The sequence below is a fragment of the Indicator indicator genome, chromosome 21 (genome assembly GCF_027791375.1).
Source record: "Indicator indicator isolate 239-I01 chromosome 21, UM_Iind_1.1, whole genome shotgun sequence".
Classification (NCBI taxonomy): Eukaryota; Metazoa; Chordata; class Aves; order Piciformes; family Indicatoridae; genus Indicator; species Indicator indicator.
Window position 1 is genome coordinate 7,364,569 of NC_072030.1, and position 24,511 is coordinate 7,389,079.

At 39.4% G+C, this 24,511-nt stretch overlaps 1 protein-coding gene across 1 annotated transcript in view; it reads left to right on the forward strand.

The window, feature by feature from the left end:
• Positions 1-11,229: 11,229 nt before the first annotated feature.
• HIPK3 (homeodomain interacting protein kinase 3) overlaps positions 11,230-24,511 on the forward strand; it is a 49,519-nt gene continuing 36,237 nt past the window's right edge. The window contains exon 1 of the mRNA XM_054390292.1: positions 11,230-12,323. Within this exon, the coding sequence (XP_054246267.1) occupies positions 11,230-12,323 (1,094 nt within the window). The remainder of the gene's footprint in view (positions 12,324-24,511) is intronic.

A 24,511-nucleotide genomic window follows, 5' to 3' on the forward strand; every position in this document is an offset into this window, starting at 1 on the left:
TGTAGATGGGTGATGTAAACTCACAGCTGGTTCAATACTTATTTTTATCTGGTCTAACTAGTACATTTTCTTGCCTTTGAAAATAAGTAAAGTAAGAGTTTAGCTTGACGCTAGCAAGCTTTTACTAAGTTAATGTCTTTGTTCCTAAGTCACTGAAGTTATTGTTCTTCAGATCTCTTGATTGAAAAATCTGAGATGGAGCAGAAAATAATGTGTTACTTTCAGTGCAGGTCTTAGGAGAAAAGCTAATTCTTTGGGTAAAGTACAAGTTAGATCTTTAGGTATCTGAAACTGTTATTTGGAACTCTGGTTGGATTGTATGTGAAACCAAATATGAAGAAATTAACAAGGGTGAGCACTGAGCATGCTAGAGAAGGCTGATGAGTGTGCAGTGCACTTTAAATGATGATGGCAACTATATTTAAAGCAACTTTCCATAGTTAGTGTTATGAAATGGGTTAGCAATGAGTTACCTGACTTCTACCGGCAGTGAACAGCTTCTATTTGACCTGAAATAACCTATAATGAAACATAAAGCCTGGAAAATCCTGTTACCTGTTCTTGGCTTCCCCCGTCTCCTTCTACAGACCTTTCTAATTTAGAGCCTCTATCTCTTTTGCAGATTGCTAGAGAAATTGAAGCTCTCTCTCTTTTCAGAGGCACTAACTTTTGAGTGACAGATGAGCAGAGGAACAACATGTAGTTGTGAAAGCAAGTTTTGGTCTGTGACTGATTGCATAGTATTTCCTCTAGAGCAGGTCCTCTTTCTTTCTTTTCTCAATTCTCTATTTGCTTTATTTCAGTATAGTGAATATTGAGAAACATGGGAAGAATTGGTGTGTATCTTGTTTTTATGTGCAGTTTGGGGATAATCCTCTTTGTATAGTTTTGTATTTTTTGACGTTATGCCACTTTGTCATATAATGTCTTAATGTTCGACTTCAACTTTGAGTGGGTAACTTTCTGGGTAAATGGGATTAATCTCTAACAGAAATTTTGTTTGAAAATAGAAGAGCAGCCAAATACTGGAATGTTTTTTAAGAAAGTAAAATGAAGAGGTTTAGTTTTGATTATTTTTCTTATTCAGTGAATTTGAATCAGTTTAATTTTGAAATATGTCTTCCTGTGTTATTAACTTTACATATTTAATAGTACCAGCATTATGTAAACTTTTTGTAGTCTTTTTTCAGTTTGCTTTTTCAGGAATAATTAGAAAAATATACCTTTTTGGAAGTAGGCCTTTTCTCCAGCTCTGTGTGCTATGTTATTTGGGTATATCAAGATGAATCCTGGAAGAACGTTAAGTTCAAGTTCCAAAAATTTCAATAAAATAAGATCCAGTGAAATGTCTGAAGACAAAATAGATGTAAGAAATAGCTTTATCTTTTTAGTGTAATAAAAGCCACATCACTCTCTCAATATGTAAAAATTAATCAGATTCTTATGTGTGGAGGATTACGTTATGAGTGACACTCTCATCAAAAAAAACCCTGTTTTTAAAAGCAATAATCTTAAACTCATGGGAGTCTTTCCATTCTTGCTAAAATAACGTAACAGTTCTAGAAAACTATTCTACTGTTTTAAAAAGCATGTTACAAATTAAGTATGATTAATGCTTTTCATGTAAGAAGTCAGCAATTGTCAAGTGAGAAGCCCTTCGTATTTGTATAAGCATTAACTGCTGAATATGTATGGCACCAGAGTAACTACTTGTTTGTCCTAATACATGTGAAGCACAATGGTTAAAAGAGGAAGGTGTGGCTGCAGGTTGGAGATGCTCATGGCCACTTTCTCCACCTGTCAGAATCCATTCTCTAATCCACCAACCTCACTGTTTCCTACCCTTCCCTGTCCTGGAAGCTGTCCACCCTGAGGTTCCTACACTGTACTGTCTGCAGCTGTTTTTATGTGACTGGAATACTTAACTACCAAGACATGAGTTTGTCAGGAACTTAAATTGCTGGGTGAGACAAGGTTATTATCACAAAGATGAAACCTGGCTGTTGCATTGCCTTAGGGCAAGTAGCCATCCAGTACCTGGGAAAATTTACTCTGGGTTATTTTAGGAGTTTACTTTGTTTCCACTTGGTTCTTAGTTAGAAGCTGAACTGTGAGATTGAAGTGGGTCTTCTTTCCTCTTGCTCACCTTGTCTCGAAGTGTTGTAAAATAAGATAGCAAAACTGGTCCCTGAGCAGGAAAACTGCCAATAGAACAACTTCAGCTGGGATTGTGATAACTGGTGCAGCTGTACTTTGTGTGAGGCTGGAGGGTCTTCATTGCAAGGATGTTTGCTGCTTTTATTAGTGTGACCAGATCCCTCCAGGCCTAATGTCTAGGATCTTTGGATATGAACTGACATCTGAACCTTTCCCTGAAAAAGTGGCTGCCCACAGAAGGGAGTTAGCTTGTGTTCAAAGGCTGAATGAGAAGGTTGTCATGTAAATGTAAAAGCACAGAGGGAAAACAAACTATGGTATTGATAATCAATACAAAGATTATTACAAGGAAAGCAAATAAACTTTTTTTACTGGCAATTTGAGCTCCTTCTGGAAGGGAAGATAAGAGTAACTTGTTAGCATCAGGTATTCATAAAAATTAACTATTTGCACAATTTTATCTGAAACCTTAGTACTTTATCTTTACAAAGCAATTTACATTTTCGTATGTAGATATGAAACCACAATGAAAACATTCACTTGTTTTTCCACAGTCTCTGTTGTTTATTGCTTTGTTTTGGTTCTCTGCCAGTGTTTACAAAAAATGGTGTGTTAACCTTTACCTTATTCTACTAGGTTGAGTAAGATGTACTCGTTTTTTCTCTCTTCCGTATGGTGCAGATTTTGCCTGTATTTGTACACAATTGGTGGAACTTGCACAATTTCCAGAAGGCTTTTAATTTGTTTCTTGTAATGTATCTTTGCCTTTTTGACTCCAAAGCTGTTCAAGTGCATCATTGCCTTGTAACCTCTTCCTTCCTCTGTTTTCCTAGAAACTTTGGTCAGCTGCTACTTCCTATCCTTTTCCTTTCAGAAATTCTGTTTTCTTTTTTATTCCCCATTAAAAAAATTCTAGCATTGCTTTCTTGTCTACACTCTCTCAGTTCTAGTTCAGAAGCTTTTTCTACAATTTGTTTTTGAATATTTAATCTATTTATAGAAGTAGAAGAGGTCCTCACAAGGTCTTTATTTTTCAGCACTTGAATTTATTTAATATGGAGGATTTTGGTATTTGGGATCTTGTGAAGCCCTTTGGAATGACAGACTTTGTTCTTAAGAGAAGAAAAAAGCTCTTTGTCTTCTCTTTCCTTATCTATTAATATCAACTTACCGATTAATTTTTTGAATCACAAAGTATTAAGCCTAAAAGGAATTGATTGGTTTCATGAGATTCTAGAGGCTTTTTTCCCCATGCTTTTCTTTATGGCTTTTGAAATGGTTCTGTGAACTAATTTCTTCCTTTGACTGTGTCCTCTGCCAGAGGACATCATAGGAGTTTTTCTTTTGGGAGCAATTTGTTGTAAGTGCTCTTTGAGACTAAATGTGTTTTTTAAAACTCAGTTGAAGAGATGTCCAAACTTTGTTTTAAAGGCTAAAATGCGTGAATGTTAAAAGTTTATTTATGCTACAAGTGCAAGATTATTAAAAATAGGAACACAACAGAGGAAAGACTGTTGCACATTTATCAGTGTTATGCTCCAGCTAGTGGGGTGATATGGTGCATGTAGTCTTGCCTTTCTTTTTCATATATTTCTGTATAGTTAAATTAAAAAATTCCTAGTTGTAGGAGAAGGAGAAATTTCTTGGACTGATGGCTTTGGGGAACATTGTAATATGGGCTATTACAGTTACTGATTCATTAGGAGGCATAAAGCTGAGCTTTATGTGAGAGAATATGCATTTCTAATGCACAGATTTTTGCCTGTAGCAAATGCTGCTTCCTCCTCCTCTTCAGAAATCTGAATAAAATGTTAAACACCTATTTTCCTTCCATTCTTTCTTTATTGTTCTACATATGCCATGTCTAATTTATACAGCTGTTTTTAGTTGTCTTCGTGATGTTGCTTAAAATGAAAAAAACCTACTCGTTTTATAAAAGCAAAATATTTAATTTGTATTCTGAAAAAAAATTATACTAGAACTCTGAAGAGTTTTCATTGTGTGTATATATAAAAAAACCCTTTCAAACATAGTCGTTGGGTGGATGTATATATGTGTTTGTGTGTGTATATACCTTGGTCAGTATATGTCTGAAAGTTATTACTGGGTATAGGTGAAGTGGCTGACCTGCAGACTGTGGAGGAAAAAGATGTACCAAGAGAAATGTTCTGGATTAGATTTAATTGTTTTACAGTTAAGTCAGATTTAAAAGAAGAAAAAGGCTAAGGTTCTTATTTACTGTAATTTTTTTTCTTTGCAGAAGGCACTGAATATGATTTAGGCCTGCTGTTGTGGCAGCTCAGTAAATACTTGATAACTGAGTTCCTGTTGGTACAATTGGAAGAGTGCTTATGATTTTTCATATATTTGGGGAAAGTTTTAACTCAGTTGCTACTTACTGCTGGGTAATTCTGTGTAGGGAACAGTTTTATACACTTTCAGAATTGTGTTCTCTTGGTACAGTAGACCCTGATTTGCAAATTTTTGCATCGCGTGTCAGACTTGATGAGCTCGACAGGTTATTTGTGTGTGTGCTGCTGAAAATGTAATGTGCAAGGCGTGTGAGGGGAACGGTAATTTTGCATTGCTGTACTGCTCTCTGCTTTTTCATCTTCTCCAGCTGAAAATCTTTTATAATAAGAGGGCGATTAATTTTTGAATGAGCCTCCTCCACCTCGAGTAGTTTAGAGGGCTTGATGAAGAATCAACTTTATGTAAGTGGGACCCTTTCACGGGCATGCAGATGTTCTGGCATGCCAGCCACTCTGAAGTTGAAGTAGGAATGAGGAAAATAGCCATCTAGATTTATATTATGATAGGAGCTGCATTTGGTGTGTCTAGAGCTATTCTAAAATGAATCTTTGAAATACGTTTCTTAGCCATATTGGTTTGCTTCTAATTCTAACAAAAGCCCAGCAGACTAAAAATGCAAAATTAAGCAGTGAAATAGAAATATAATGGCTGTAAATAAGAAGGGAAGATGGCATACATTCTTTTTCAGATAGATTGTTTGCATTTAACAACAAAAAAAAAAATTGGGGTAATTTGAACAGGTGTTTCCCAAAAGACAATTTGAGCTAGACTCCTCTATGAAATTTAATTTGTACTTTAGGAAAGGTGGCAAAATCTTTTGGAAATACAACAATGGGAGAAGCATGGCTGTATGTCCTGCCTCTGTACTTCCCTTGATCACTCTTACTGCATTGAAGAGTGACAAACAGTCACAGTATTTTGAACACATCTGGCAATGCTGCACTGTACCCAAAGATGTGGGCTTTTCTAAACACCACAGTTCGGGACTTTCATTTTAGTGTGCCTACTGTTTTCAGGATCAAAAAGAATTGGGCTTTTAAAAGAAGGGATTAGGCTGGCTGATTGAAATGCACCATTTGTGTTGATGGTGGCACATTCTGACTAGGAGGGCATGCTGTCATTTGGGGCTGATAGCCCCTACCGTGCTGCTTGTGCTTTCTTTTCAGTTATGTAACAGCTTCTTGCCCAGAAAAAAAAAATACTTGAAGTATTCTATTTGTCTTTTTAACTATGATTGCAGTCATATTGGCATCACGAGATTTAGTGTTTGATATTTGTGGAAAATATGAATATAGTGATTGTGTTCTTCAGCACTGCTACTGGCTCAAATGACAGTGTTGAGTCACAGGAGTTTGCTCTGATATTTTATGTAAAACACGTTTGCGTTCAGTCTATGGCGTCAGTGCTGTTTCCAAGGATTGAGACAATGGTGCAGTTGAGACTAGTTCCTATCACGCAAACTTACGCTTGCAATTTCTCATACTGCTGCAACACTGGTAGTGGCCAATTAAAAAAATTCTCAGATGTTGCACAGATCTAAAATGTGCCCTGCAGCATTTTACTTCGGTGAAGAGTAACTACGTTTTATATCTGCAAAACCGGATTGTTTTTATTATTTACTTCTCACCAAGGCATTCTCCAAGCTTGGAACTGGTCTCTGTCCTTCCAGTCTCAACCTTGGCCACTGATCTGTGCAGGGCTAAGGTTTCATGTCAGGCAAAGGCTGCCATCAGCTCGGCTCAGCTTAGTTTTCTTGTGTGTATGATGAGCCAAAATTCCAAAGCTCTGAAATATCTTGCACGTTTTAATCAAAGATCATAATCATTGCTCTTGTCATTTAACTTCTGGGTCTCCAGTTGGTGCCCCTAGAACTGAGTGTTGGTTTCTTTGCTCAGGTGGTGTCAGAACTGCTTCTGCAAAGGTGCCTCTGCATTTTGCTGTTCTCTGTGGTAGAGTGTATGTGTGCCTGTGCAGTTCTTGTCCAGAATTTCCTCTGTAGTTGTGCAAGGAAACAGTTCATATGGCAGATGTTGCTTGAAATACCATAGTGCTTTCTCCTTTGCTCTGCTCCTTCCATTCCATGGGTCAGAAATCTGTTTGCAGAACTGTTTTTGAGGTGTCAGCAGTTGAGATTCTCTGGGCTTGTATCTCTTAACTCTTTGTACTTTCTCTAGATAACTTTTCTCTTTTAGAAACTGCAAGAAGCCTCAATTGCCAGTGCTTTGTTATGAATCATACAGCTGGAGTAAGGGAATTCCTTAGGGTGAACAGTTCATATCAGTACAGCTTGTTCAGCTACATATCTAAAATAAACAATAACATAGAGGTGCTGCTACTACCAGTAATAAGGTTTCTTCTGGGGGAAAAGAGATGGCAACTAATTCACCTTTATATTTGCTAAACCACTTGAAAAGTTGGGTTGCACCTAATATAAAAGGATGATTCCTCTCCCTCCCCCCCCCCCCCCCAAATCTGGGAAAAATGAAAGAGTTTTTACAATTTTTTTTTTCCAGAGGGATTCATAAGTAAAACACTCCATAAGTGCTACTGCTCAAATTGTGCATTTGCTGGAGATCACCAAGCCTTTAGAAAGCCTCCCTTGTGCCCAGTTGCACTGGAAGAAGGGTGCAGTGTGTTGGAACCGGCTCTCACTGCTGGAGGCTGGAAAGAAGTTGGAAAACAAGTTTTTATGAGTTAAATTATAACTATAGTATTAAGTGGCTGCCACTGACTGGGCTTCCCCTGCCCAGGATTTTATCACAGCCACAGCAATATAGTGATTGCACTTTTTGGGGCAGAGTTGTTTAGGGGCCATTTGTTTTGCTGAAGAATCAAGGGTGTAGTGTAGCAATTTCTCTTCACCTCTGCTGCAGTGGTCTTACTAACTAGTTAGTCTGCTGCACCCCCTGCCTTACTCGGCCATGAGGAAATGTCAGTGTATAGTTAATTATTAATGGTGGTCAGGCCTGGAACAGCCTCGAGACTGTTACAAGTCTACCACATCAGTCATGTTTAGGAATTTTCCAGGAGGACTGGTTAAGAAGGCTGGTGATGTATTTTTAAGAATTGAGTCAAGAGTATTGTTAGAGTGAGGTGAATATTAGCAAGATGTTACCCAGAGGTGCTCCATTTCACAGAACAACATCTGTGCAGTTCTCTGGTTTCTGTAGAGTGAGGCTTCACTGGGGAGAGCAAACTGTGAAATGCCTCCTGTTTATCATCGTTACTTTGAGAACATATTTAAGTGAAGAAACAATGGATTTACTTATTTAGACTGTCTTTTTAACAGTATTAACGTGTGAATTTTCATCGGAGTTACATAATTTCACGTTTAGTAAGTCAAGTGCAGACTTCCCAGTTCTGCTTCAAACTTAGAGCTGAGAAGGCTCATTTTCTTCAAAGGGAGCTTGTCTAGAGGTGGTAATAGTTGGTGGTTGTCTTGAAACAGGCTTTCTTTCTCATTATCCCTTGCAGTATTCACAGGCACCTGGTACACGAGGTGGGATGCAGCAAGCTTGGTAGCAGGGCAAAGCAAGCTGGAGAACTCTGGAACATGTTCCTGTGTGCCCTGCCTGAGTGATCACTTCCCTGGAGTGAAGTTAGGATGGTCCTTTCACACTTGGTGAAAAAGTAGGGTTTTAAAAAGTGTGAAGAAGGAATGGACAAACTTTGCTGAGATTCAAACTGAAAACTGAGTCTAAAGCTGGAGGCTGCCCGTGGTGCATCACCTGTTTTTTCTGATGGCTTTATTTACTGTGCTTTGGTTTGTGTCCTGGAGTGGTCTTGTAGTGCACACATTTAGGATTTATTTTAAATGAAAGTTAGCTGGAAAATGTGCACCAGGTGCTCCTGAATATTCAAGCTCAAGTGCTCTTTCAAAATGAGCACAGAATGAGGTTTTTCTTTAGCACTGGCTGCTTTGCTCTACACATCCCTTCCTTTTTTGTGCTGCTGGACTTGTTAATGTAGGTACAGTCTGACAAGCTTCAGTTTGTATGATAAAGCAAGAGTAGTCTTGATAAGAAGTGTGGAGAAAGATGTATAAGCTCAGTGAAGTAATTTGTGACAAGGTGGGGAAAAGAAAGATCCAGTCTGTGGTGGGGGAAAACGTGTGCTGTATATTATTTCCTTTTACCAGAAAACCTGCTAATAAAACCTTCTCATAGCAAAGATGTCCAGCAGTTGGTAGTACTGAGTAGTTAGGTGCTGTTCTGGTGCATTTCATTCCATGTTCCTTGATGTGTAGTAGAGAGTGTGTTTGTCTGAAATGCCAGCTTAGCACTGCCTATGAGTACATGGCAGAGTTGTCCTGAGCTGTGCAGGTGGCACTGGAAGCTCCAAGTAGGTTTGGTTGTAGGTGTGCTTTGGGGCAGTCAGTGAGGGTTGAATTTGGAGTAATATGATCAGGGTAAGTGATTCATACACGTAGAATTAGCATAGCAGACAGGGTATGTCCCATAGCCAGTGATGTCTGTGCTGTGTGCCAGGCACTTTTATAACAGAGTGTGTTACGTAGGAGAGGACTCAAGAACTTGGAGAATTTTTGCCTGTATTTTGAGGTTGAGAGTTAGTCTTAAGGCTTTCGTGTGGAGCAGGAGTCCAGTGGCAGTCCCGTATCATTTGGTGGTTAGAGAGCCTGACTGCCAGTGATGTCCAGCTTTATCTGATCTGGCTCTGTATAAACAGCTTTGGAAAGAAAAAGACTTTCAAGTTTTCTTCTACTGCTGAGGCAAGAAACATTATAGGATGCTAAACTGAGGTGATGGTACGATTATTTTAATCACTCTTATGAAGTTTAAATGCTGATTTCCCTAAATCAAATTACAGCTTCAGAATAATTATGCTGTACGTTTGGTTAGTTTTCATTTGATCAGTTATTGCAGTGTCTGGCTCAAGTTTTATGTGACTAATCTGCAATTTAAATATGTATTGCCAGAATCTTCATGCGCTTGGTATGAAAAAGTGATTTAATTAAAGTATTACTGTATCAAATTTGTCTCTGAAATCTGGTTGGACTGGTATAAACTGTAACTTCCCTGAAACCTTGTAGTCATTTACACTGGGGTTCATCCACTGAATTTTTTTTTTCGTGTCTAGCATTGCATGACATGAAAGTTTAAGGCTGATGTTTGATGGGTCTGGAAAGGAGCACAGCAGGGTCAGTGCAGAGATGAGAGCTGGAAGGCACAACATCCAGGAGAGGCAGGGTCTGTGCATTTTAAAGTGGAATTGAGAGTCCTCATCTTAGGTGTGGGCGGGGTACTGTTGCTGTTGTCCTGTTCGCTCTGACACTCTCTGGAACATTGCACTTCATGTCTGGGAAAGGGAGGGATGTTGTGGAGAGTGACCCTGAATGGTCTTATGGCTCTGCATTCCACAGAGCTAGTGTCTCGAGTCAGAGTGACTTTGGGGAGGCTGTGGGATTAATCCTGTGCCATCGTAGGGGCTGTGCAAAATGGGCTGCTGTGCTCGGGGGCTTCCTAGCCTGGCAAATTGCCTGCTCTTCTGCAAACCTATTCTTGGTTACCAGTTTCAGAGGTGTGAGCATTCTGTCTGAGAGACTCTAAAGGCATAGCCTTTCAAAATTTGCTGATCTCTAAGAAGGTGGAGTCAGTCAGGCTGAAATTTTGGTCTCAGCCTTACTGGGAAATCAAAAGTTAAAGTTGTCCCTAGTCTTTTATTGTTTTACTTCTCTCTTAGCAAGGAAGTAATTTGGTTGGCAGAAAAAAAAATATATATATGAAAAGTATATAGAGAATATAGAAAATACATACAGGAATTTTTTTTCCCCCTTTCTCATTCAATTGAAAGTAAGTTTTCCATGAGAAGTTTCTCTTTGTAAGTTCTTTACCTACAGTTATCATCCCTGCTTTCAGAAAATTCAGGGAAGTATTTTGGAGGTCTGTAAAACACGAGTCAATTCAACAGGTTACTTTAGAATGCAGGTTTTCTGTGGTCCACCTTATAAACTAGGATATTTGAAAAGATGAAGCTAATGTTAGGTTTCTGAATCTGAATTGAAGGGGAGGAAAAAAAATGGTGCCCAACTCCTGCAGTGGGACAGAATGTAACTTGGAGAAAGCACCTGCCTTTGGTGACTGGATTAGGTTACTGTACCAGTTACAGACCAGTTGTGTCATTTACCCAGAAAGCTGCATTTAGTTCTGTGAACATGCCTCTAAGGTATTTTGGGCCTCATCACATGACTCAACCACTTTCACTTTCATTACGGTTAAATTCTTTGAGCTTTGGCAGTTTGTTCTTAGAAGCCCAACGGTGCTTACAATGAGTAGGTTGCATACTCGTCCAACGAGGTAGCCTTGGCTCACAATTCAGAGCATGTAAGTTACTTTACACCATCCCTGCTAAACGTTTGACTTAGGTTACTGAACACCAGGATACTTTTGTACATAGATATACTGTGGATTTTCAAATGAAAGCAAATTTTTAATAGCACAGAAGTAGTTCTGTTACTTGAAAAATGAGTAATAGCCTGCTGCAGACTAGCTCAGACCTGTCCTGTGTAACCAGCGAAAGCACTTAATGCTGTAACCTCATGTGCTGAAGTGTAAGCTCTGGTAAGGCATGAAGGCCTTGCTATTGGACCTAAAACTAAATACACAATGGCTTTAGACTGGTTCATTTTGAAAATCTACCAGTGTCCTGATTCTTCTAGAAGAGAAAGCTGCTGCAGAGCTCAAGAATGTGGATGCAGGATTGATTCTCACTCACCTTTTCTTTTTCTCTTCTTCTGTAGGTATGGCCTCACAAGTCTTGGTTTATCCACCATATGTTTATCAAACCCAGTCAAGTGCCTTTTGTAGTGTGAAGAAACTCAAACTAGAACCAAGCAGTTGTGTGTACCACGAAAGAACCTACCCGCAAATCTATGTGAATGGTAAAAACTTTGGAATTTCTCCCCACAGGGTTAGTACGTACTTTCAGACTAAAAACCCATTTGACAGACCTCGAGGACAGAACTTTTTGTTGCAGTCAAATGCTGTTGCTTTAAAAAATACTGCAGGTGCTACAAAAGCATTAGCGGCGCGGGCGCAGCAAGCTCAGTTAGAGGCACCGCAGACTGGGGCCCAAGGAAGCCAATCAGATATTGTGGAAGGATCCCAGCGATGTGGATTGAAGCGTAAGAGTGAAGAGTTGGATAATCAAAACGGCACAATGCAGATTGTTGATGACCTGTCCATCCTGCCTGCAATGTTACAAACCAACGTAGGAAACCCAATGACAGTTGTGACAACAGCTGCAACTTCAAAACAAAGTGGTACAAGTGGAGATGGAGATTACCAGTTAGTACAGCATGAGGTATTGTGCTCCGTGAAAAACACTTACGAGGTTCTTGATTTCCTTGGGCGAGGGACCTTTGGACAAGTAGTGAAGTGCTGGAAAAGGGGGACAAATGAGATTGTGGCAATCAAAATCTTGAAGAATCATCCTTCATATGCACGCCAAGGACAAATAGAAGTGAGCATATTAGCGAGACTGAGTACTGAAAATGCTGATGAATTTAACTTTGTGAGAGCCTACGAATGCTTTCAGCATCGTAACCATACTTGTCTTGTTTTTGAGATGCTGGAACAGAATTTGTATGACTTCCTGAAACAAAACAAATTCAGCCCTCTGCAACTGAAAGTAATACGGCCTATTCTGCAACAGGTGGCCACTGCACTGAAAAAACTAAAAAGTCTGGGTTTAATCCATGCTGACCTCAAACCAGAGAACATTATGTTGGTGGATCCTGTTCGGCAGCCTTACCGGGTTAAAGTAATAGATTTTGGGTCTGCCAGCCATGTATCAAAGACTATTTGTTCAACCTATTTACAATCTCGGTATTACAGGTAGGTGTCTTTTACTTTGTAACTTGTAATGGAACAAATTTTACCATTTATTAATTACTTAATGACTTAATTACTCTTCTAGATAATTGGAGAATGTAAGAACTGTCTAAGAATGAAGGCCATATTGAGATGAAGTGGTTGGATACTATTTTACATGTGAATAGTTGTTTTGAATGCTTTTATAGCATTTTTTTTCCTAGAAGTATGGTTTGCGTTGTACTCTGAAGTCATCACTTACTGTTGAAGCCTCTGATGAGGCTTTTTAAAAGCAAAATAGAAACAAAAAATAGTGCTCACTTGGTTGATTAGGATGCCTTTTCTGCCTTCCTAACTTGTTTTGTGGTTTTGTTTTTTTTTTTTTTCTCCTGTAAGCAGCTGGACAGTGTACTAGAACTGCCATATTTTTATATCCTGATGCCAAAGATTATGTAAATGCCTCTGTTTTACTGCAGCACTAGTAAATATTTTGCCTAGTTCTTAGAAAGTCAATTCTAATTGTGTGCCTTCAGCAGCTATGGACTTCAGTAAATTTCTGCAGTTAGTGTTAGGATACTTTAATGCTTAAGGTGATACTGTGATTTGAAAGTGATTTTAGTACATGGTTGCATTCTGCATTGGCCCGAAAAATGGAGATGTATTTCTGGTGTTGTTTTTTAATCTTTTCTTTATATGGTTACCCAATCTGTGAGACAATTCAAAGCTTTTAGTATTTAGCATTTGAGGACCTTTGTTTTCCTCAAGATGAACTTGCAGGATTGAAGACCTTTTCCAGTTCTGCTTTGCAGCATGGGCAACAGTTTATCCTGGATGTTGCTTGTCTCTGCAAATTCAGTAACAAACAAATAAACTAGGAGAATGAGTCGTTTGAAGAAAATATTAAAACATGTAATAAAATGCAGCTATTCATGTTGGAAGTGAATACTTGTGCACTGCAGTTCTAGGTTTGATGAAATTAGTGATTGGAGTTCATGCCAAAAGAATCTAGTATTTGACTGCAGCTTGTAAACAAGAACATTTAATATACCGTGCTCCTATGAAATATTCTTATCCATTTTTATCTCATCTGCATTTCCCCATTACTTAATTACAAATTGCAGCTAAAGGTTTTAAAGTTTGTCACCAGAAAACTAAATCAGGAAACCATATGGATTGATGCATAGCCACATTATAAAAAAATATGCAGGAGAGAAGAAATTAAATAATGTGAGAGTTAATTTTGGTGTTGTAGCTGTATACTACTCAAGATACTGTATCATCAGGCCTTTCATGTTGTGCAAGTCATGAAAAGGCAATGTGAGTTTTGTGAGGTTCTAGACAAGTGCGAATGTCTTAACATCAGCTGTTCTGTACAAATTTGTAGTTCAGTAGCTACCCAAGATGTGAGGTCTTAGAATACTTCCTTACATAGTTTGGCTTTTTTATTTATTGAAGCAAATGCAGATTATTGTGGATTATCGCCATTTCTCTTCCTTGCCTCCCCAAGAATTGACAGGGAGAGACCAGGCTGGGTGGTCTTCTAGTACTTTGCTCTCATCTGTTTTTTTTCTATTAGGCATAGTGTTATTGTGCTTATTCAGTTGCCTACATATGCATTTTAGCTGTCATTTACTTCAGTGGATTCTACTTTGCACATGGAGCAGGTCTGTGTGCTGGCAAGATCAATGTGCAACTCCTTGGCACCTTGTGTGCCATATCCAGATACTGGTATTGCACTGCATGTACTGAGGTGTAAGAGGGAGTTGTTGTAGATATACATTCAAATCACTTTTCTACCCCTCTCCTCTAAAACTAAACTCATGGGTGTATATGCTTGTCTTGGCTCAGTGATGCTGAATGATATTCATATGGACACACATTAATGTGCACCTAAAATCCCCTAGTTACTAATTTGTACTTCAGTGCCTTGTAAATACTCAGGCTGTTAAGCAAAGGTCATATGCTTTTATTTTGTATAGTTTTATAATCCTTCTATAAAACAACATTTAAGGCAGCCTTTTTTTTTCTTTTTGAAAGTAAAAAGGATATCCAAAAGGGGAAAAAAAAAAAAAGGCTAGGACCTACTGAGTAGTTTTGGTGTTGCATTTAAGTGAAAAATTGCTTGAGAAGTTTGAAACTGATTTTAAAGAAGAGATACTATACAGCACAATCGTTTTCAGCAGAAAGTTCACTTCTGAATAAGTTTTTAGCATGCTGGATTTCCTCATGGATGCATGGCTTTCTACTGGTCGAGTGATTCAAATTAACTTTGTATAGCTTGGCATGTAGTTTCTCAAAGCCTGTTTTTACTGCTTTGGAAGCACTTGACTAGTGTAAATAATATCAAGAAATAGAGATTTGATTCAAAAGGTCTCAAAATAGATGATGCCAGAGAAAATTGAAGAGGAAAATATTAAAAAGGAATTAGAAGGGCCTTCAGAGAATTTATTTTGCAAAAGATTGCACTTCTTGTCAATCAGATAAGGAGCTACCTGATGAAATACAACTGTTCTTAAAAGTTTGGGGTTCTTGTATTAAAAGAGGGTGGGAGTGATAGTGCAGGTTTGACTTGTTTGCCTATGACATGGTAAAACACATCTTTTAAAGAAAATTGGCAGCTGCCATGTGTTTGTTTAGGTTATTTAGCAATAAAACATTAATTTAAATTGATTCTTTAACGCTTCAAGCTCAATTAATCCAATTAACATTCAAATTGGCAATGGTGTTTTGAAAATGCTTGTTCCCTATAGCACCTCTTTATTAGCATGATCCCATCTGTGTTCTTGTGTGCAGCCTAGGAAAATCCTTTCTGTGCTGCCCTGTGTGTGTATTGTTGTGAGCTTTACCTGTAACTCCTACCTGTGGGCATCATTGCATGGGCAGAGATGGCAGAGCAGGAGACTTTGGTTCCCCAAGTGACAGGCACAGTATACTACTTTGACACTTACATGTATATATCCTATGTAAAGGTGATGTGAACCTGGCCTCTTCTGGTGCACAAAAGCACTTAACCAGGCTCAAGAATTTAAAGTTAAGTGGAATCATCTTGGTTTTAAAGTTATTATTTTAGGATCTGGGGCCTTAGAAAAGGATTAAGTTGAAATACCCTTAAACAACAACATAGGCTGAGAGGAAGCAGGGCTGCATCCACACAGAGAATCACAGAATGCCAGGTTGAAAAGGACCCCAAGGATCATCTGGTCCGACCTTTCTGCGTTCTTGCAACACTGGGATACTGCTTCTCAGCTCTGAAGTGCTCTGCTCTCCTGTTCCAGGGGTGATGCTAACCCCATCCTTGTTCCTCATTCCGCTCACCCCATGTCTGCGAGAGTGCCCATGCTGGCGTGAGGCAGGGAAGGAGCGGGCCTGGGGAGGAGAGAGGAAGCAGCACTGCTGACTCCTGCCATGGTCATTTTCAAGAATAGGATTTGAACTCTCTCTGTGGAAAGCGTGTGCCCACTGGTGTCTGTAGAGGTGCCATTAAACGCTCAAGAGAAACCACAGGGAAGTTTTGCAGAAGTGAATAAAGAGAAAAGATTGGTGGGTTGTGTTTATTTTTCCCTCTTTTTCCCCAATCCTGTCACCATCTTTTTACTTCATTCATGGACCCCTCATGAAATAATTATTGTGAGAATGGAGAATGCCACGAAGTCTGATGTTAGTGTTTATTTTGAGTGGTTGTGTCAGTATTTCACATCAGTAAGAGGAAATGAGTAATGAATTGGAAAAATAATTGTAAGAGGGTTAGGACATAAGGCGAGAAATGTAACACAGCCGGGTGAGTGGATAATGGGCTGACTTACCTTAGTCTATAGCAGAAGAAGAGGTGACATAATGATGGCTATGGGGACATTACAGTGCAATGGGGAGAGATTAGAAAATGGTAATGGACTAATTGCATTTTAAAAGGAGGTACAGATGGAAAAAAATGGAGACCGATGATGATGTGATGTATTCCTGGTTTGTGTTTTTTTTGCTTGACAAAGCTAAAACACAAGTAAGAAACTGGTTTAAATGAGTATAAAAACACTTCTTAGCATTTCATTACCTTTCGGAAACTCCTAATTATTATATATTGCTAGACGTTAGAGTATGGATATGAATAAAGACTAACCACAATGCACTGTCTTAAGCCACAGATTATTATTTTTCATTTATTTTAAAGACATAATGTTATTATGAATAGTCTTTCCCTGAAAGACAGTGTCTGTGCTTACATTTTTTTTTAATGGTGGTCTGGATTTTAATAGCTGTGGCTAGAGAGATCTGGTATTTGAAGTCTTTGCTGCTGGCCTCACACATTAAGACTCTTGACCTTTTATGAGTGATCTAATTAGGTAAATAGCTAGGCAGTGTATACATTTTGAAAAGAAAAACTCCTTACGTACAGTGTAGGTAATCAAGCTTTTGTCATATATGGACATGATATGCTAAGTATGTTACTGTCCCTATAGTCAGCTGTGCCCTATATCACAAAATTAGGAGTGTTGCATCCAAAATCAAAAACTTCTTTTCCCCTTATCTCATGGTGCAGGCTGGGGAGGAGGGGAATAAACACTTTTATTTCTAAGTCTGGTGTCTTCTGGTTATCTGGTGAGGCAGGAAGATATCCCAGGGCATGGTATTTCCTTCTGCAAGTTGTTTTCCTTTGCCTTTTACCTGAGGTTGGATGTATTTGGGTGTGAGAAGGATGGCTTCAATATGGCAGCTTCCAAGGAGTAGTAACCTCCAAGAAGAGTCAAGTTATCTGAACTGGTCATGGTAGTCCTGCCCATCTGCTTTGGGTTCCTTTCCTGTTTGTTGCCACGTAACAATGGCCTTCTCAACATTTGCGCTCAGAGACAACTCTTCAGGTCTTTTTTCCCAGCAGACCTCTTCTTTCTTGTGGCTCTTCCCATAGGAGTTTTTTCCAGAGAAACTTGTGTTGACACCTGTGTATAATTCCCCCTTTTTAAAGTAATTATATGCAGCACAAGAGTTGAGATTTACTTGTTGGCTAATATCCAAGTGACAACAATGCTATCTGCACTGTTCAGCTGTTGGTCAGAGCAGGTAAAATTGTATTCAGAGGATCTGCAGTTTTATCTGTTGATCTGTTATCTGTTTTATCTGTTAACCTCAAATGATAAAAACGGATATCTTCCTAAAAGACAGAATTTTCAAAGTGAGGCTTCAGTAAACCTTAAAACCCCTGTAATTCCTAAAATTCTTCTAATATTGAGGATTTAACAGTAGCCATTGGAGGTGTAGGAGTGATTGAACTACTTTACTATGTGCTCCTTATGTGCAGCCTTCAAAAGGCGTTGAGCAGTTGCTGCTCCAGTTGCCTCTGTAGCTGCCTTAATGGTTACAGTTCCTGTTTTTTGGCTGCTGCCTCCCAAGAAAACATCTGCTTCATTTGTGCTGTGTCAGATTGTAGTGCTCTTAGAGTACAGATGAAAATCTACCTTTCAAGAACAAGCAGTCAATTTTCTGATGGAAGGATGCTCCTCGTGGCATCCAGCAGTCTGTGTGCAAGATGCTGCTTAGTTTGGGGGAGTGAAAAGAATGGGAAGCAATATAATTGATCCCAGTCACAATGAGGCACCAGCTGAACTTGTGGTAGACTGATGGACAAATTGAGTGATGCTGGCAGAATGGAAGGTGTCTGGTTATGAAGAGGCACTCATAGCTTGGAAGTGCTTTTCTGCTCAGCAGTAAAATATGATCCTCGTTATTCAGCAGTGTGCTCATCAGGAGAAGCAAGTGATGTGAGTAGATGCGCTCAGTGGAGTCAACGTGTTCCTGAATCAGACAGTGATATCCTCCCTCCAGCCTTCCAACTAAGGGTGGTTGCTAATCAACAGACTTGTTCCAGACAAAATGCCAAATGTCACTGGTGGTGTGGTGGAGCTCAGAGAGATGGAAAAATCACGGTTGGATGTGTTCCTGTTGGACGAGAGCAGGTTTTTCCCCCTCTCGTCTTCTTACCCTCCTCTCCCATAAAGGCTCCAAGAAGATCGAGGAAGAGTGATAATCATTGTGTACTGTGGTCCTAATGTTGCTTTCACTCACCTAGATAGGTCTTCTGCAGCTCAGAAAAACAGTATGATCTAGTGTGATCTCTGCTTTAAAGGGTTTTGGAAAAAGAAGAAAGCAGTTGAGCTCTGCAGCTTCATTACTGCCTGTGAGCTGGGTTGTAGAAAGCACTGTTGCACCAGAACAGGTTTTTTTTTGTTTATGACTTTTTCAGCTTTGTGCTTAGTTTTGGAATAAACCACCAAGAGTTTATGCTGTTTTTTCTCCCTCAAGTTTATGGAACATATTTCATGTGTTCTAAAGTGTTTTTTTAATTTTGAAAGAATGCATTCTCAAGGCTGTAAATTCCTGGAGAGGCTTGTTTTCTCAATGACCTTTGTAATGTGATTAGATGTAATCCTTGTCACTCCAGAGATCCCAGGGAACACAGGCTGGCAGTTCCTTCCTGGAGTGTTTTTGTTAAATTTGAACATTTTCTTTTTGTAGCTTATGACTGTGGGCAGGATGGGTTACTATGACTTGGTGAGTAACACATTGTGTCTGAGTAACTCGTCCACTATCTTCTCCTAGTAGCAGATCAACACACACTTACATATGTTTAAAATATCAGTTTAAAACTTATATACAAATAGAAACCTATCTTAATAGATTTTTCTTTATAGGGATGACCATAGAGAGAAGTGGTGCAAAACTGACATCAGGAAGCCACTCTTTTTTTCAAGTCCACCCATTGCTGTCACATACTTCAGTTTCTAAATTAGCTTTATCTAGAGTGGGATTTCTTGAGTTTTCCCTCTTCACATTCCCTAATACTCACGTTCAGTTTTTAAATTAGTTTTTATTTTGGGGGGTTTAGAGGTTTAAATGGGAAGCAAATCTCTGAGCTTTGTCAGGGAAGCGCAGCACAGGAACAAGCTAAAAATGCCTCTGTAAACAACTTGCACTTCAACATGCTAGCAGATGTTATTCTATCACTTTGAACTGTGCATCACTGAAGTGTATTGGGATATCTTAAAATAGTCAGGGGTGGTGGCCAGAGGCTTTAGACTACTATAGATGGTGAGGCTGTGTCGCTGTTGCAATGAAATAAGCCAGAAGTACATGGTGCTAAGGTCATTTGCTTGCTCAAGGTCAGCATGTTCAAAGTCAGCTGCTGTTCTTGTAAGCATGGTTACTGTCAGTAGTATATATAAGAAAAGAGTCATGATAATGTAAGGAATTGCTTTTACAAGTCAACTTGGACACTTAACACATTTCCCCCTCCCTCTTTAAAGTAGCAGAGTTGCGATTGCTGATTTCTTTTCATATCAGAGCAAACAGAACTTAATGTCAAGATAAGCTTTTGTTGCTCACATGCACAAGCTACTGGTTTTGGCAAGGTTTTGTTTGCACTCCTTGCATAGTGTTTAATTGTTTAATTGACTTCCTATTTTAAATTTCTGTTTCTATGATTCTATGATTAGCAGGACTTAAAGAAAACCATTACAAGTATCCTCCAGGATCAGCAATCTCAGCTCATCATATTTTCATGTTTATATGGCTATTTTATAACAAATACAGTTGTAACTATCTTATTTTCCAGTCAACATAATGTGGGCTTTAATACCTTATTATTCAGGTTGTAGAAGCAGAATATAAGGTTAGATTTTTTTTTTTTGGGGGGGGGAGGGGGTGGCAGGGAGGGTGGTAGTCAGTTGAGTGTGTGTGGTTCTTCCTGTATTTCAGTTCTTTGGCATTGAAAGGCTTAAGTTTGTTATAAGTAACGTGCTGGGGAGCAGCTATGTATTGGATATCTCAATTGCAGAAAATACCAGTAGGAGTTACAATGCTGTATTTGTAAATACTGTGTCTAACTGCACCCACTGTGCCTGTTTTGAAAATATGGCTTTGTGTTTCCATAGCAAGAGCAGGTAGAACTAGATCTAAATCAATGTGGTTGAAAGCAAAGCCCCTGTCTCTTCTGTCTGGCATCCTTGTCTTTGAAGCAGAGCTGTTTTGTGGGGGGAGGCTGCCTTCTGCATCAGCTCACAGCACCCAGCACAAGTGAAGAAGATGAAGCAGACGTATAGAGGAAGAATTCTGTGTGGTTGACTACACAAAGATTGGCTGAGCTGCTTCTCTGCTGACACAGCATGTGAAAAGAAGAGGATGTACCACAGTTGGGGCTCATCTCATTAGCCATAGAAGGCAAACTGCTTCAGTTGGTCTGAAAATCAAAAAGGTTGAACAAGTGCAAATACATGGGCATCTTTAAAATGTTTAACGCTCATGCTGGTTCAGACCAAATCCAGCAATAAAATACTATCATGATTGAAAAATCCAAACCAGTGACAAGACCCTTTCTTGTATTCAGAATTAATTGGAAAGTGGTAGAAGTGACTGACACAAAAATAAGTAAACTGGAAAGTTGTATGAAAATGTGTTGCCCGAGATGTTCGTATTGTCAAATGTTATACTGTATGTTTGAAAGTCCTTGATCTTACAGTGCTAGCTAACACTCTGGAGGGATTTTTGTTTGGAGTCTTAAAAAAATAACTTCTAACAAGTGAAATTGGATCAACAGGCTGGGGAAAGAAAAGCAAAAGCATTTCACAGATAAGGTTTTCAAGCAGTTGCATTTTAAACTATGATGTTACCTTGAGAACATGACAAGTGTCATTGTGCTTAAAAATCTTGGTTTGTTGGTATTGGACAGCAACAACTGATTAAAGGCCAGGCATAATAGAATTTCAACCAGTAGTACTTGTGTGTCTTTATGCAGAGAAGATTGTGCTGGTAAGGAGAAAAGTAAAAATTTTTTATTTCTATGAAGCATTTAATAAAATTCTGAATCTCCCTGCAGGTGTAGGTGTAGAGTATGTGGGAGAAGGGGCAATGCCAAAGCTTTCTGTCCCACACACTAGTAGAAAGTGGGCAGAAATGCAAGCTAGTAGTACTAAGCCTCCATAGAAGATGGACAGTAGAAAATGTTGTCTTCTATCTGTGTGATGTTGTCCAGCTTGTTGTATGGCATGGCATGACTGCAAGTGGACTTCAGGTCCTGTGTCTTAACAGTGTCATCTGACCATTAGCCTGATAAGTAATAGAAAACTAACTGCATTGACAATTCTTAGTGAAGACCCACTTAAACGACAGTAAATCCAGACTACATTTGGGTTCACTAATTTTCTTGTCCTTCTAAAAGGCCAATCTCAAACTTGGGTCGAGTGCTCTGTGGAATTTTTCACCGTTGCCTTCATGGTGTAGGCTGCACTGGACCTACCATGTTTAAACCTTGCTAAAGCAGTGGAACAGAGCAGTTTGCCATTGGTGTCCTTTTTTTGTGCAACTGAGGTGTAGTTTGCTTGCACAGGAAGCTTGCTTGATGCGAAACGTCAAATGTTTGTGGAATTCTATTCTGGGCTCTAAGGACTATAGTAAACGTTGCCATTTCCCCCTTTGTGAATTGCAGAGTGTTAGGGATTGGGAGGGACCTTGAAAGGTCATCCAGTGTGACCCCCGCTGCTAGAGGAGGAACACCTAGAGTAGGTTACACAGGAACACGTCCAGGTGGGTTTTGAATGTCTCCAGAGAAGGAGACTCCACAACCTCTCTGGGCAACCCCTTCCAGTGTTTTGTCACCCTCACAATGCTGAGGATGTTTCTGTTGTCCCAGGCCAGCACAGCAATCTCTCACAACATAGCTCCTTACATGGTTCCCTTCATTCAGAATTGAACTGTAGCTGAATTTTGTATCTTGCATACCTTATAGGGTATTTTGGAGAGCTACAGCTACTTACCCTTATAGGCTGTCATTCAATTCTAAGTTCAAAATATTAAACCCCCAGATATTACATCTTTAACAGGAGCGTGCTTTACTGTTTCAAGTGTAGTAAATAGAGGTAATCTTGGAAAAAGAGCTGTTCCTTGAGCAACAATATCAGTATTTGTTGTGCGTATATATAAAAACATATAGAACACAACTAACAATTGAAGCTTTAAAACTGCATATCACTGGAGTTTTATCAACTGGAAAATAGCCTTTTTAAAATTGGTTTGGGCAGTGAGGGTATGCTGTAGGTCACAAATTGCTAGTAGCACTTAATGATAGTTGCCAAAGGTCGGCTGTCAGAAGTGTGCTTTGCGCTCACAGCACTGAACGTTGTGCTGAGTGGCTAACCCCAGTAATATTTACATTTTTTAGCTGTTAATTTTCTCACTCTTGATAATTAATCTTTCACTTCTTGCCATCCAGTAGTGTTTTAGCTCAAGACCTAGTGTGGTTTTTTTCCCTTACATAGACTCTTTGTCTATATGTATTTTAAGAGTGTTTTTAATATCTTGAAATTTTCATCAGTGTTTCCCTCACCGTAAGAGTTGTTTCTGAGGTGCATTCAAAGCATGTTCTGCATCTTTGATGTGGCCAAATTTCTGTGTTCAGTAAAGTGGCTGTAGTTCATCAGATTTGAACCTTGCCTTATGGTCAATCCAGATGCTCTACCATAGGTCTTTGGCTTCTCTAGAGAACTTCCTGATGGATAAATTCTGTGTTGGCCGCTATCAGGGGGTGACTGCAAGGCTGGAGAGCACTCCAGCTGCTCCTTTGGTTCTCGTGGTAGCACAAGGAGTTGCAGGGTGGTGTCTGTACTCACTATTCCCATCATGGGACGGTAACACTGGGCACAGTGCTGTGTGGACATGCAGCCAGTTTTGGACTGGAGCAAAGTCCAGAACTTTAGAAGAGAAGCAGACGGCCTCAGCATTTTTGGTAACAAGCCCTAGAAAGTAGAACAGTAGGGTATAATTTGTAGATTATACAGTACAGCTTCTGACTCTGCTTCGGTTTCCATCTAGCCTTGAATTATGTCAACAAGTTCCACTAAAAGTATTCTTAAATCAAAAGCTTTCCTGTGTGTGCAAAGTAGCTGGGAAGGCTCTGTAGTTAAAGTTGCGGTCCATGTGATGTTGAGCTATGTCTGTAGAGAGAGGCACTAACAGAAGTCAGTTGCTTAACTGATACTGAAGTTTATTTCTTGCTGTTTTTTTTACTGGTGTCTTTGCCTTCCCAGTAGATAAACTGTATGAGTCTCTTCTCTCAGTGAGCTGACAGAGACCTGTTTTTTCATGAGCAACACCTCTTAGGAACCTAGTGTCCTCTTGCTCTGTGTAACTTTCCTGTGTAACATAGTGTTTAATGTAAGCAGCAGTTGTTTAGCTTTTAAAAGCCTACCCAGAAAGTTAGGAGACTGTCAGGTATTTAACAAGGGAAAAAAACTACACCACTGTAGGGCATTACACAGAAGAATAATCAGTAGTTAGTGTGTCGTTAGTGCCCTCTGAATTACTGTCCCACAGGGATGGTAGCTTGTGGAGTGGTGCCACATACCTTTTAACATAGTCATTTTGTAGCCATGCAGTTGCTTGCCTGAAAGAACGACTCCAGGATTGCCTAAACCTAATTAGCACTAATTTTATTTCACTTCATTTCTGGTTCTTCTGAGGTTATGTTGGCTGTGATTCTAGGCATTTACATATGAAAAACACCTTTGTCTTTATTTTTCTATCTGTACTATCATTATTAGCCTGTATACAAATGATATCAAATTACTTTTTCTGTTCCTATTTTAATGTAAAGGTATCTAGTGTAAAATGAAAAGGGAAGCCCCAAAACGCAGTCTGATATTTGATGCAGATTTACTGGTTCAGTGGGAGGTTGTGGCCATAACACAGGTTGTGGTTTCCTGTTTTGTAGTTATTTTGTGAAACTTCAGCATTTTCATTCTATGTGTGGAGGATACGTGCGACCACAGGCTGACTCTTGCAGGCTTGTATGAAATAGTGCTGGGGTAATACCCCTAGCATCATTTAGTTAACTGCTCCTATTCCCCTAAGATAAATAATCTGCAGCAACTTCAAGCATTTCACAGAAGGCATTGTTGTATGAATTAGGAATACCAAATGCGGAACAGTAACCTCAGCAACTCCTCTCCCTCACTTGTGGAATTAAGCTTCCCCTAAAAGCTAATGACTTTATAATTAGTGCTATTCCCCCTCCTGACCCAGGAGACCTGCCCTTTCTGGGTTTGTGCATGATGCTTGTTTGGGATTTCCACATGGTTCTGGTGGTGGGTGCCAGGCTGGTGCTTTGGGGGAGCTGAGTCATCACAGGGGCGAGTGCTGGGGAGCAGTGGTGATCCTGTGCCTGGGCAGGAGGC